This window comes from Mytilus trossulus, chromosome 1 (genome assembly GCF_036588685.1).
Source record: "Mytilus trossulus isolate FHL-02 chromosome 1, PNRI_Mtr1.1.1.hap1, whole genome shotgun sequence".
Lineage (NCBI taxonomy): Eukaryota > Metazoa > Mollusca > Bivalvia > Mytilida > Mytilidae > Mytilus > Mytilus trossulus.
Genome location: NC_086373.1, coordinates 9,447,408 through 9,462,094, shown reverse-complemented (window position 1 = coordinate 9,462,094; position 14,687 = coordinate 9,447,408). Strand labels below are relative to the sequence as shown.

The 14,687-nt window shown below is 33.5% G+C and overlaps 1 protein-coding gene across 3 annotated transcripts in view; it reads right to left on the bottom strand.

Moving 5' to 3' along the window:
• Positions 1-12,717, bottom strand: part of LOC134714608 (protein O-linked-mannose beta-1,2-N-acetylglucosaminyltransferase 1-like) — a 65,999-nt gene extending 53,282 nt beyond the window's left edge. For all 3 annotated transcript variants that reach the window (XM_063576014.1, XM_063575997.1, XM_063576006.1), the window contains exons 1-8: positions 12,609-12,717; positions 9,578-9,662; positions 9,199-9,288; positions 8,704-8,751; positions 7,489-7,591; positions 6,481-6,539; positions 4,013-4,063; positions 3,575-3,656 (exon numbers count right to left, since the gene is read on the bottom strand). In XM_063576014.1, coding sequence (XP_063432084.1) covers positions 3,575-3,656; positions 4,013-4,063; positions 6,481-6,539; positions 7,489-7,591; positions 8,704-8,751; positions 9,199-9,288; positions 9,578-9,620 — 476 coding nt within the window. In that variant the 5' untranslated portion in view covers positions 9,621-9,662; positions 12,609-12,717. The remainder of the gene's footprint in view (positions 1-3,574; positions 3,657-4,012; positions 4,064-6,480; positions 6,540-7,488; positions 7,592-8,703; positions 8,752-9,198; positions 9,289-9,577; positions 9,663-12,608) is intronic.
• Between the last annotated feature and the right edge of the window lie 1,970 nt (positions 12,718-14,687).

Here is a 14,687-nt window from a genome sequence, read left to right as displayed (position 1 = left end):
CATTTGGTTCGCAATAATAAAAATTGTGTTTTGATGATCCTCTACTTGCCCACTTGTTTTATTATTATAATTTTATTATTATAATGAGGCTGACTTCATGCACGACCTTCTTAAGAAGAAAGATAAGAAGTTAGAAATATCCTCTAACTCTACTTTCAGCTATATAGATGATGTTCTTTCACTAAATAGTTCAAAATTTGGTGAATATGTGGAACGCATCTATCCAACGAACTAGAGATAAAGGATACTACAGATATAGTTAAGTCGGCCTCATATCTTGACTTACATCTAGAAATTGACAATGAGGGTCAGTTGAAAACGACAAAAGAGATGATTTCAGCTTTCCAATTGTGAACTTTCCATTTCTAAGTAGCAACATTCCAGCAGCACCTGCATACGGGGTACATATTTCCCAATTGAAACGATATTCCCATGCTTGCATTTCCTATCATGATTTTCTTGATAGAGGGTTGCTGCTCACAAGTAAGCTGTTAAACCAAGAGTTCAAAATGCTAAAGTTGAAATCATCCCTTCGTAAATTTTACGGACGCCATCACAAGTTGGTTGACTGTTATGGAATAACCATTTCACAAATGATATCGGATATGTTCCTTACTTCGTAACTACAATCCCCTTGCCTTTCATGAATGTGACCTACCGAATTAAGACTACTTACCGGATTTGTTATCACATTAGCAACACGACGGGTGCAACATGTGGAGCAGGATCTGCTTACCCTTCAAGAGCACCTGAGATCACCCCTAGTTTTTGTTGGGGTTCGTGTTGTTTATTCTTTAGTTTTCTATGTTGGGTCATGTGTACTATTGTTTGTCTGTTTGTCTTTTTCATTTTTAGGCATGGCATTATCAGTTTATTTTAGATTTATGTGTTTGACTGTCCTTTTGGTATCTTTCGTCCCTCTTTTAAACATGTAATCATAACTTAAGTATTGAATGCTTCTTTTTGTAACTTTTTATGGTTGTAAAAGCATTGACCGTGCGCACATTTTTAAAATGAAATGCTGCTGTGCTTTATACAAAGTGTACTTAGGTCAATGCTTTTACACCCCAATGAAGTTACAAACCAGATGCTCCGCAGGGCACAGCTTTATACGACCGCAGAGGTTGAACCCTGAATGATTGGGGAAAGTATGGACACAACATTCAAGCTGGATTCAGCTCTGAATTTGGATTGTGATTAAATAGTTGACACAGCATAGGTTTTTGACACAGAATGAATGTGGTCTAAAGAACTTAAAAAAACATGTTTGCCTTTGAGCAATTCACTATGCTGTTAAATATTAATCCTCTCAAAAAAAAGTTTGAAGAAATTTTCTTTTTATTATAAAATCTGAAATGAGAAAAGTTGACCCCCCCCCCCCCCCCCCCCCAATTTTGTTTTCACATCCCCTTTTCCCTTATTCCAAAACTGACCTCAATTCAAATTTCTAATGGAGTTGGCAACAATAACTGCTCATTTAATTAAATCATAAAATATTAAAATGTAAAAAACAGTGCTTGTTATCACTGAATGGTAAAGATTGTTTTAATTTATCAGTTGGTAGTAAAAGTGAAAATACATTGTATATTGTATAAAACAATGATTCAAGTTGATTCAACTACTATACTGGACAAAGAAAGATAACTCAAATTTTCAAAAAATATTGAAAATATCTTGCTATTGCACAAATATCTATTCTGGACAAAGAAAGATAACTCTCATTGATTTCTTGCTATTGCACAATATTTTGCAATTAGATATTTCTTGCTATTGTGCAATACTGTTAATTGAAGATTTCTTGCTATTGAACAATACTGTGCAACTGAAAATTTCTTGCTATTGCACAATACTGTACAATTGAAGATTTCTTGCTATTGCTGAATACTGTGCAATTGAAAATTTCTTGCTATTGCACATTACTTAATATAATAATTTTGAATCCTGACTTGGACCAACTTGAAAACTGGGCCAATAATAAAAAATCTAAGTACATTTTTAGATTCAGCATATCAAAGAACCCAACCGATTCAATTTTTGTCAAAATCAAACTAAGTTTAATTTTGGACCCTTTGGACCTTAATGTAGACTAATTTGAAAACGGGACCAAAAATTAAGAATCTACATACACAGTTAGATTCGGCATATCAAAGAACCCCAATTATTCAATTTTTGATGAAATCAAACAAAGTTTAATTTTGGGACCCTTTGGGCCCCTTATTCCTAAACTGTTGGGACCAAAACTCCCAAAATCAATACCAACCTTCCTTTTATGATCATAAACCTTGTGTTTAAATTTCATAGATTTCTATTTACTTATACTAAAGTTATGGTGCGAAAACCAAGTAAAATGCTTATTTGGGTCCCTTTTTGGCCCTAATTCCTAAACTGTTGGGACCTTAACTCCCAAAATCAATACCAACCTTCCTTTTGTGGTAATAAACATTGTGTTTAAATTTCATTGATTTCCATTTACTTAAACTAAAGTTATTGTGCGAAAACCAAGAATAATGCTTATTTGGGCCCTTTTTTGGCCCCTTATTCCTAAACTGTTGGAACCGAAACTCCCAAAATCAATCCCAAACCTTTCATTTGTGGTCATAAACCTTGTGTCAAAATTTCATAAATTTCTATAAACTTAAACTAAAGTTATAGTGCGAAAACCAAGAAAATGCTTATTTGGGCCCTTTTTGGCCCCTAATTCCTAAAATGTTGGGACCAAAACTCCCAAAATCAATCCCAACCTTCCTTTTGTAGTCATAAACCTTGTGTTAAAATTTCATAGATTTCTATTTACTTTTACTAAAGTTAGAGTGCGAAAACTAAAAGTATTCGGACGACGCCAACGTGATAGCAATATACAACGAAAATATTTTCAAATTTTGCGGTCTTATAAAAAGCATTCAATTCTTAAATGAAATGCAAATTAGAGGCAATGTACTTTTTAGAGACTATCAACCTACCTTATCATAATACAATTAGTGTTAAAATTTTAAATCACAGTGATGAATATGTGTACTAAGTTGCAAGGTGAAGTTACCACACTTCATGGTAAAATACTGCAACTAATTACTTTGACCTAAGTTTTTTTTTTTTTTTTTTTAACATATGAAAGTTTATATCATTGCTTGGCCTCAGATTGTACAAATTTCAATCTTCCACATTTATATGTTCAGTGAATGATGATATTGGTGTCAAAACAGTAATCTGACATGAAGTTCACATCACACAAACATGCTTACAAAGACAGAAGTTGATGTGACCATAACTTCATTGTAAACTATTTTTATCAAAAACGTTAAACCAATAAAGGACAGATGAAAAGATAGATGTAATAATTGACAGATGCACAGACTAAAGAACATTATTATAAATGCCCCTACTATTGTAGGCAGGACATAAAAAGATAAACTTTCACCTAGAATAGACCAACCAATATACACAGTATACTAGTTATTTAGTGGTACTTCTGTGTGGTGGAAAGAATGTTTACATCAAGCAGTAAAAATCTGAAAGATTTCTTTTTAGAAAACAATCAGAACTGATAAACCATATGACTAGTGGTAATTTTACAAACCGTTCTGTGATTTCATCATGTGTAACTAAGATGATAACTGCATGTTTTGGTGCTTTCCTCATATATTGTAAAAATGCTGCATCTGAAATGAATCAAATTTACTAAAAAAAATTAACTTTATCTATTTTTCTTTTGTTACTAAGGTTATGAAGAAAAACTTTCTTGCTGTCTGTAATGCTGATAACTATCTAATCTTATTCACATGGCCTGATGTTAAAAACATTCAAACACTATAAATAAGTCTAATGATATAACCTAACAATACCATTAAGTTCTATTTAATAACTTCACAATTTATAACATAATTAATCTGAAGTAAATAAATTTAATTGACAAAAAGCTAAAAAATAAAAAATAAAATAAAACTCTGCATATAAAATTAATGAAGTTCTACAGAAAGTTATATGCCAAAATTAAAACTAATAAAATGGCACCTACCGTCAGTATATGTGTCAAAGGTCTTAACATCTCCAACCTCCATCTTCTGGACTGAAGTAGAAAAAGTTTGCATTAAATGTTAACCTAAATCATGTATACAGTAAATTTGAAAACATTCTGTTTCGTTTGAAAGTGTCATTTTCTGTAATTTCCCAATTAGTGGTAGTTTTTGAGTAAATGAAAAAAATGCATAACACATAGGTGTAATTTTATGACTTTAATTCAAACTGAAGTGAAACTGTTTACATTTAAACTGAAAATTTATTTGTTGACAACCAGGGCTTTCAATTGAAGCCTGTAGCTGGCGGAAATCTGCCGGTTACAGTGGCTTCAAGTGCCGGCTACTTCACTGACAAAAATATAAATTCAAAAAAGAAAAAAATATCTTTTTCAATGTTTACAGGCAGCCAAGAGACGTATTGTTGCAAAGTCGTGGTCACAATTATCAAGGATGAAAAGTCAGTGTTTACCTTGGGCTAAATATATAAATATAGTTCACATGAATTCAGGTCGCTGATTGGTTGTCTATTTAAAGTCAGAATGCATCGTTTCTTTTCAAAGATAACAAGAGAGACATTCCGGTTTTCATTGAACGATAACAGTAGAGATGTTCCTCTGGTCATTAACTCGTTGGCTTTTTTTTGCTTTTAAAACGTGAAGACAGTCAGATAGGATGACAATCTTATGTTATGGATTAATATCAGTCAAATCAAAGAAAGTGTAGTAGATCATATTGTTAAGAATCTGGAAAACAGTATCTTTTGAAGTTCATTTTTCAAAACCAATGTGGTGCTAAGAGAATCAAAGTCAAAAATGAAAGTAGAATATTGTCGACTCGATCTCAAATAAATAACATTTCCAAATGATTTATGTATCCAACTTATTGAACAGTTTACAAAACTAGAAGCTCTTAAGAGCCTGTGTCGCTCACCTTGGTCTATGTGCATATTAAACAAAGAAAACAGATGGATTCATGACAAAATAGTGTTTTGGTGACGGTGATGTGTATGTAGATCTTACTTTACTGAACATTCTTGTTGCTTACAATTTTCTCTATCTGTAATGAACTTGGCGCTTTAGTTACAGAGGAAAACATTTTGTAAAAACTTACCAAAATTTACCAAATTGATGAAAATTGTTAAAATGACTATGAAGGGCAATAACTCCTTAAGGGGTCAACCATTTTGGTCAAGTTGACTTATTTATAGATCTTAATTTGCTGAACATAATTGCTGTTTACAGTTTATCTCTATTTCTAATAGTATTCAAGATAACCCAAAACAGCTAAATTTCTTTAAAAATTACAATTGGGGGGCAGAAACCCAACAACCAGTTGTCCAATTCATCTGAAAATTTCAGGACAGATAGATATTTACTAGATAAACAAGTTAACCCCTTGTAAGATTTGCTTTAAATGTTTTGGTTTCAGAGTAATAAATCAAAATCTACATTTTACCCCTATGTTCTATTTTTAGCCATGGCGGCTATCTTGGTTGGATGGCCGGGTCACCGCACACATTTTTAAAACTAGATACCCTAATAATGATTTTGGCTTAGTTTGGTTAAATATGGTCCAGTAGTTTCAGAGGAGAAGATATTTGTAAAAGATAACAAAAATTTACAAAAAATTGGTAAAAAATTACTATTAAGGGCAGTAACTCCTTAAGGGGTCAACTGACCATTTTGATCATGTTGACTTATTTGTAGATCTTACTTTGCTGAACATTATTACTGTTTACAGTTTATCTCTATCTATATTAATTTTCAAGATAATAACCGAAAACAGAAAAAAAATCCTTAAAATTAACAATTGAGGGGCAGTTACCCAACAATCCATTGTCCGATTCATCTGAAAATTGCATGGCAGATAGATCTTGACTTAATAAACAATAGTAATCTATCTGATTTGCTCTTAATGCTTTGGTATCAAAGTTATAAGCCAGAATCTACATATTACCCCTATGTTCTATTTTCAGCCATGGCTGCCATCTTAGTTAGTTTTGCGGGTCACAGGACAAAATTGTTTAACTACATACCCCAATGATGATTGTGGCCAAGTTTGGTTAAATTTGGCCCAGTAGTTTCAGAGGAGAAGATTTTTGTAATAAAAAACGCCAAGTGATGAGAAAAGCTCACTTGGCCCTTTGAAATGAAATTTCTTTGAGATTTTTCTTTCTTTCTTTAATTTCATACATAAAAAATGGTCATTTGAAAGATGAAATTAGGTGCCAGGAGATTGCGATAATGCAGGATTTTGCTCTATTTATGCGAGCTTATGGGGGCCTTGAGCAGCCTTCAGACCCCCTGCCGTAAGGCAAGAAGCTTACAGCTTGGTGGGCGTCCGGCACATGTTACAGCCGCCTATAATTTCAATTGAGCTTTCTACTTCAATTTCAAGGGAAAGCCCTGGACAACAAAAGCTTTCTCCCTGAAAGAACCTAATGACTGATCTTGATCAACATACTTACTATCAATAACCAATATATTAAGGCCTCTTCCTCCATTATTGTTGTCTGGACTTATAATTCTGGAAATATATATCATACAACTATACCATCAATTCTAAAAATATATATCATACAATTATACCATCAATTCTGGAAATATTAATCATACAATTATACCATCAATTCTAAGTGATACAAATGTTTTAGAATGCCATTCTTTAGAGGTATTCTAAGTTAATGCAATAAAAAACAAAGGTTAGACTTGGCATATCCAAAGAGCCCCAATAATTCATTTTTTTATGAAATCAAACAAAGTTTAATTTTGGACCTTTTGGCCCCTTATTCCTAAACTGTTGGGACCAAAACTTCCAAAATCAATCCCAACCTTCCTTTTGTGGTCATAAACCTTATGTTAAAATTTCATAGATTTCTGTTACATTATACTAAAGTTATTGTGCAAAAACCAAGAAAAATGCTTATTTGGGCCCTTTTTCTTATCTGTTGAGACCAAAACTCCCAAAATCAATCCCAACCTTCATTTTATGGTCATAAACTTTGTGTTTAAATTTTATGGATTACTGTTGACTTATAATAAAGTTATAATGCGAAAAAAGTCTTTGGAAGAAGACAACGCCGGACGATGACAACGCCAACGTCGTACCAATATACAACCAAACAATTTTCCATTTTTGCAGTTATATAAAAAACATGTTATCTTTATTTATGGAAAACTTTTAAGTACTGGGCTAAGTGATCAAGATTGTTTATTTTTCATTGTACTAATACACCTTATTGCTAATCTCGGCTGACCCAGCCGCTTGAACTTTCGATGCATACAAAAAACACTTTTCCATTGTGGCTTCAGATATTTTGTATTATGACATCAAAATTTTACCGGAACCTGTGTGATATCCAGTAATGGCTGACAAATAGCGATAAGGTGTACTGTAACCTTAGAATTGCATAATATAAGCAAATATATCAACAAGAATGAACCATTCCTTGAGGTCTTTGAAAATTGATACTTACACTTTACCATCATAACATATTGTTGGTCCAATTGTATTGTCAGTCCCTGTTTTTACATAAAATGATTTTTGTCCGATTCCACATACCACACCACACGCTGCACCTACAACAGTATCATCTTAAGGTTATGTCTGAGATACAGGTGTGTTTCAAAGGTTAAAAGTATCAAAGGATGGACAAGGATAAAGCTTGTTCAAAACTGTACTTGTCATGCATGATATAAATTCAGTTCTGAGGATATGAGTTTTTGTTTTAATTGATTAAAAATTATTTCACATTCACATGTTCAATTATAATTTATTATCAAGAATTAATATATAAACAATTCTTTGTTTTATATGTCCTTGCAAATACACCATAAAAATATAGATTTTATTACTGCATTGGTTGCAATACATTATTTCTCCTTTGGAGACATCTCCAATTTAAAACACAGGGTATTCTAAATATCTTTATTCAACTGAAAAGTAATATCAGATCTCACCAGAGACATGGTGGAATCTGTTAAGTATAGTGCATTTTTTTCTGTTGTAATGTTACACCACTGTTTCAGGTAAGGGTGAAGGTTGGCACCTGTTGAAACTTTCAAACCTACTGTATAAATTAAGGCAAAACAGTATATTTAATAGAATTTTTTTTAAAAGTCATGATAAACGAGTGACCGGTGAAAAATAATGTTATTCCAATTCTTGAACCAATGCATACAAACATCATAAACTTCTTCTTCTGTGCACGATTTTATCAATTTTTTTTTGGCATAAATTTTGTATACTGTACTCGTCAATTTTTTACTCAATCGGTCAGTGTTGTTGTGAAAATATGGCAGGTAATAAAAGTTCGTGTTTTGAAGCCAAAGTTTAACAGTTGTCACCTGTTTGTCAACAAACAACAAAAAAGCATGGATATTGAGCATGTGTTTAACATGTACAATCAGATAATTGTTTATTTTAAGGACATCCATGCTTATTGCGATCACCAGATTTTTACCAGATGGGTCACACTGAGGTCACCTTGCATTCGAAAATATGTTGGGAAATTGCTTCCTGGAAGCAATTAAAATAAAGTAAACTTCTTCTAAATATGAACAAATTAAAGAATTTTCTTCAGAAAAAAGTATGTGTACATAAGTTTTGTAATGAAAACTATCAATTGATTTTTTTTTAATTTGAGGTTTTTTATGACTTTAAAAAAATTGTAGATATCCATTTGAGATACCTTTTTCTGGTGACTGTACACCATTTGCATCCCAAACATCTCTCACTCCTGAAAAATAAAATAAGTAAGTTAATTATTATAATAGCAATAGTTATATTTAGTCATGTAGATAATTATTCAAACTGAGATAATAATTTCAAGACAGCTTTTGTGGTGCTTAGCAATGAATTAGAAAACAGAAAGTTGGTGATAATAATGATGGATTGGTATCAAATTTCCAGTGGCTAATATCACATGCATTAGGATTAGAAATTAGATGCAAAATTAAGCCCTCATGATGAGTCAGATCTTTAATGTGCAGAAAGCCATTGTACCCTACCATTATTCTGACTCCTTTCCAATCAGTCTTTAAACTAAAATCTGTACTCCCTTTGCTTGACAGGGAAAATTCCTGTTTTCAAATTAAAGATCTTACCAAATATAAATTAAATTACTTATTTCTTCTGTTAAACAATATTTATCAACAGTAAATCTGTAAATACTTTTTATTCATACCTTGTAATTCAAACTGACTTCTTGATCTGTTGAAGTATAAATATACAGCAGCTAAACTAAAACAAAGCAATGCCAAACTTTTACTGCAACCTGGAAATAAAAATTGGATTTACACAAAAGAGCATAAATATTTACCAAAAATAAGATTTCATATATTGATATTTAGGAAACAACATTTCATGCATTAAAACACCGGTAAGCATGAAGGAATGTTGTTTCTTTTTTTTTCTTTGTTTTACATTTTCTTTTTTCCTTAATAATATAAACATGTATGTAAATGGTTGAGTCCATTCACCATTGTAAAGTAACTATAGTTTTAAACATTAACATGATTAACAAATAGTGGACCTAAAGCATCTTAAAACTCTTCACTAGTTACCTGCAAGCTTTCTTCCCAACAACCTCCTTATTCTTCTGATCATCACAAATTTATCAATTAATCAAACATGTGTCATGATAATAACCTGCAATAGAAAAACACATAATTTCTATATAAGCTTATGTTTTTGTCAGCATTTTCAAGGTTTACACAGATTTGTAAAAAGGGTCTCCTATTTGCATTTGGAATTAGCAGAGACTTTACTATAAATGGTAGGTCAGGCCTATATATTATTACATTTAATTGATGAATTTCTCTAGTTCCATGAGACAACTTAAAGTCTAAACTATTACAGACATCAAACCTTTCTACTACAAATCTAATCCTCGGAAAGTCTACACCTGGGCAAGAGCCAACTGGGATGAAGTGAATAAAGATCTAGATTCACTATTATCACAGATAAGTAACAGTATCCAAAACAACCAAAATGTCAACGAAGCATGGCTGACATGGCTGATGTTCAAGAAACACCTATTTGTCAGCCTTGATAAAAACATACCATCAAAAATAGTCAATTCCAACAACAGACTACCATGGATAACACAAAAGATCAAAAAGATGCTGAAGAAAAAACAAAACTTGTATAACCAGGCCAAAAGAACAAAATCATGGACAAACTACCGCCATTTCCAAAAAACATGCAAAAGAGAAATTAGGAAAGCAGAAAACAATTATATTAACAACGCTATAATTGAAAGAATGAATAAGAACAACACAAAACCCTTCTGGAAGTATGTTAAGTCAAGGAAACAGGACAATATAGGGGTTGCACCACTAAAGAAACATGGACAGCTCATAAACGACAGTAAGGAGAAGGCGCAAATTCTACTGGAGCAATTTGCGTCTGTCTTCACAAAAGGAACAACTAAAACACTACCCAAAACAAACATCAGGGTAAAAGACTCCATACATCAAATTACCATCAGATCAGAAGGAGTTAAAAAGCTGCTACAGAGAGTAAACACATCCAAAGCATCTGGTCCTGACAATATACCAAACAGAGTTCTAAAACAATGCGCCGAACATCTGGCACCAATAATAACACTCATATTCCAGCTCTCACTAGACAGTGGTACACTACCAGAGGATTGGAGAAATGCAAACATCTCTAGCATATTTAAGAAAGGAGACTGACACGCGGCCGAAAACTACAGGCCAGTCTCATTGACATCAGTACCATGTAAACTTCTTGAGCACATCATATGCCGTCATATACTCAAACATCTGGAAAAGCATAATGTATTAACATCACTAAACCACGGCTTTAGATCTGGATATTCCTGTGAGACCCAACTTGCCATTACAATCCATGATATGCTACAATCCTACGATAAAGGAAACCAAGTAGATATTGCGATTCTGGATTTTTCAAAGGCGTTCGACACAGTACCTCTTGATAGACTCTTGCACAAAATAGACCAATATGGAATTAGAGGAAATATCCACAAATGGCTAACTTCATTCCTAACCGAAAGAAAAATGCTAGTACAACTTGATGGAGAAAACTCAAGAAATGCCTCAGTTGAATCCAGAGTCCCCCAAGGAACGGTACTAGGACCCATCCTCTTCCTGTGTCATATAAATGATCTCCCAGATGCAGTAAACTCATCAGTACGACTATTTGCAGACGACTGTTTGCTCTACTGGGAAATCAAAAACCAAAATGACCATAACAAACTACAAGAGGATCTCAAATCACTAGAAAAATGGGCCGACGACTGGGGTATGCGCTTCAACGCCAAAAAATGTTATATGCTTAGCCTGAAAAGTAAAAGTCAGCGTTTTTACAACCTTAACAACCACACGCTTGAACAAGTGTCATCCAACCCATACCTAGGACTCCAAATACAAGAAGATCTTAAATGGAAAGAACAAATAACAAATACGTGTAACAAAGCCAGTTCTACCCTAGGCTTCCTTAGAAGAAACCTACAACACTGTCCTATGGAATGCCGTAAAACTGCATATATAGCTCTCATACGATCAATAATGGAGTATGGATCAATTATTTGGGACCCATATATCCAAAAAGACATTGACAAACTAGAATCCATACAAAAGAGAGGTGCTAGATTCATTACAAAAGACTACAAATCAAGAGAGGAAGGATGTATGACAAAAATGCTGAAAGAACTTCAGCTCCCGTCATTACAATCAAGACACCAACAACAATGACTGATCTTCTGTTTCAAAGTGGTTGAGGGGAAGATACCAGCGCTTCCTCCCGACGATTTAATCCAATTTCATAGACCAAAGAGACAAATCAAAGCAACAACATATAATAACTTTGTAACAAAAAACATTATAGACCACCAAGTCCGTAACAACAAACGTGCAGTCATAGTTCCAACTAGTAAGACAGAACAGTACAAGAACTCTATTTTTGTGCGCACTGCAATAAACTGGAACCATCTGGAAGACTCAGTAGTGTGCGCCACTACTACCGAGGAGTTTAAATCAGCACTCCTCAGCAAGCGCGACTAATTGTGCGCAGACCAACGCGTCACATAATAGCCGAAAGGAATCTGTGACGTACCCATCCTAATTACACAAGTGGAAAATACAGATACAGATACAGATTACCATTTTCTTTAATATGCTAACTTTCATTAAACAAGCACAGTAGGACAAAATGTAGTGATCGGTGGCGGATCAAGAATTTTTCATAAGGGGGCCCGCTGACTGACCTGAAAGAGGGTCTGCTCCAGTCATGCATTAATGATTCCCTATATACATGTAATAAAAAAAAAATCCCATGAAAAAGGGGGCGGGGGCCCCGGCCCCAGGACCCGACTATTGTGATGATCCCTGTAGGTAAACACATTATGCATTGTAAATATTCAAAGTGATGGAAATTACATACAGAGAGATTGGAATAGTATTGTAGCGAATGGACACGGATGTGTTGAAACCCATTTATAAATGTGTACATAATTTTTCTTCATTCATCATGTTCATGTGAAATGTCCTTTGTATAGCGTTTTACAGAAAATATTTACGATGCAAATGGGGCCAATGAGCGATTTCTTACCTCAGATTTCTTATTTTATTTTTTGCTTATGCACAACTTTCTAAATAATATACTGAAAAAAAATATTTTTACAAATTTTTAATAATTTTTAATCCGGAAGTGATAAAACTCGTTAAAACTCCTGACAATTTTCGGTTCGGACTACGTACAGTATCCGTATATGGAATACTTCCCCGTATTCGGGGGTGGATCTAGTCCAGGGGAGGCGTCACAGAAAAATAAGATACAATAACCTTTCAAGACGTCATACTTATTTGGACTAGTACGAATCCAGCCATTTTAAAAAGGGGTTCCAACCTTGGTAAAAAAGGGGGAAGGGAAAACTAGAGGCTCTCAAGGTGGTAGCCAACACCCTCACTAAAAATTAATTGGCTCGTTTAGAGCAAATCTGACAAGTTGTTTGATTGTTTATCAAGTCAATATTTATCTGCCCTGAAATTTCAGATGAATCGGACAATCAGTTGTTGGGTTGCTACAAAAATATTCTCCTCTGAAACTACTTGGCTAAATATAATCAAAACGGGGCTTGACCAAATTCCTCACACACTTGACAACACATAAAGCAAAGATGTAGTACAGATATACTTGGCCAGTTATCTTTTTTACAGTATTGTATTGTATGTTTACCTATAGGCTCTTATTTAGCGATAATTATTTTTGCTCTCATGGTCGGGTAACTTTTATAAGTTAATAAAAGTATTGAACGCGTTGCATACCACTTGCGTAAATCATTACCGCGTTTTACTTTAGACGTGCAGCTTTTGATAAAATATGCACGCATTCATGTTACAGGTAAATATGGACAAATTTAATTAAACACGAGTAATAACTTTTTATTTATTTATTACCTAATTACAAATTCCACTACCGTAAGTCTATTCCGGTACCTTTTGAACAACCCCCTTTTAAAGTCATAAGAAACGAGTGACCGGTGAAAATAATGTTCTTCCAATTCTTGAACCAACGCATGCACACATCATAAACTTAGTCTTCTGTACTCGAATTTATCATTTATTTCGTGTAAATTTTGTATAATCGTCATTTTTTTTTCAATCGGTCAGTGCACAGGCACTTGTCTCAAAAAAAAATTTCCTATATATACCTTAATATAACATATTATATTAAGGTATATAGGAACTTTTTTGTTGAGACAAGTGCCTGTGCATGTAAATACAGATAATAGTTTATTTTAAGGACATCCATGCGTATTGTGGTCACCGGATATTTACGAGATGGGTCACACTGAGGTCACCTTGCATACGGAAAATATGTCGGGGGAATTGCTTGCTGGAAGGAAGCAATTCAAATAAAGTAAACTTCTTCTAAATATGAATAAATTAAAGAATTTTCTTCAGAAAAAAGTATATGTACATAAGTTTTATAATGAAGACTATCCATTGATTTATAAAAAACATATGCATTAATTTTTTTTTACTTGAGGTTTCTTATGACTTTAACCGGATCAATGCTATAGTTGTACCCCCCTTTTTCGGCGCAAATGTGGAATTTGTAATTAGGTAATAAATAAATAAAAAAGTAAGTCAAGTGTGTGAGGGATTTGGTATCATGAACAATATTCCTGTTACCTTTTTTTCCATTGCATAGACATTTTACATTTACTGAATTATACATTTATCTTAAATTCTTCCAATTTTATTGTTCTTAGACGTTAAAAACTTGACAGAATAGTTTCGCAAGCAGGGCTATGTTTCAGATATACTCTGAATTTCAAGGTAGCAAATGGTCAATTGATAGATATATACCGGTAACTTACTATCAAAGTTTTTTTTTAGCTATAGACTTTTAACCTATATGTCCTTAAATCTAAATATATCAAATAATGTTATTTTTCGAAAGATATTAAGAATAAAGAAGTAAATGTCAAAAATCCCAGGTATAATATCTCAATAACCAATGCCCATTTATAGTGCAATCAATACAGTGGCGGACCCAGGAATTTTTATAAGTGGGGGCCCACTGACTGACCTAAGAGGGGGCCCGCTCCAGTCACGCTTCAGTGATTCCCTATATAAGCAACCAAATTTTTTCCCAAAAAGGGGGGGCCCGGGCACCCTACCC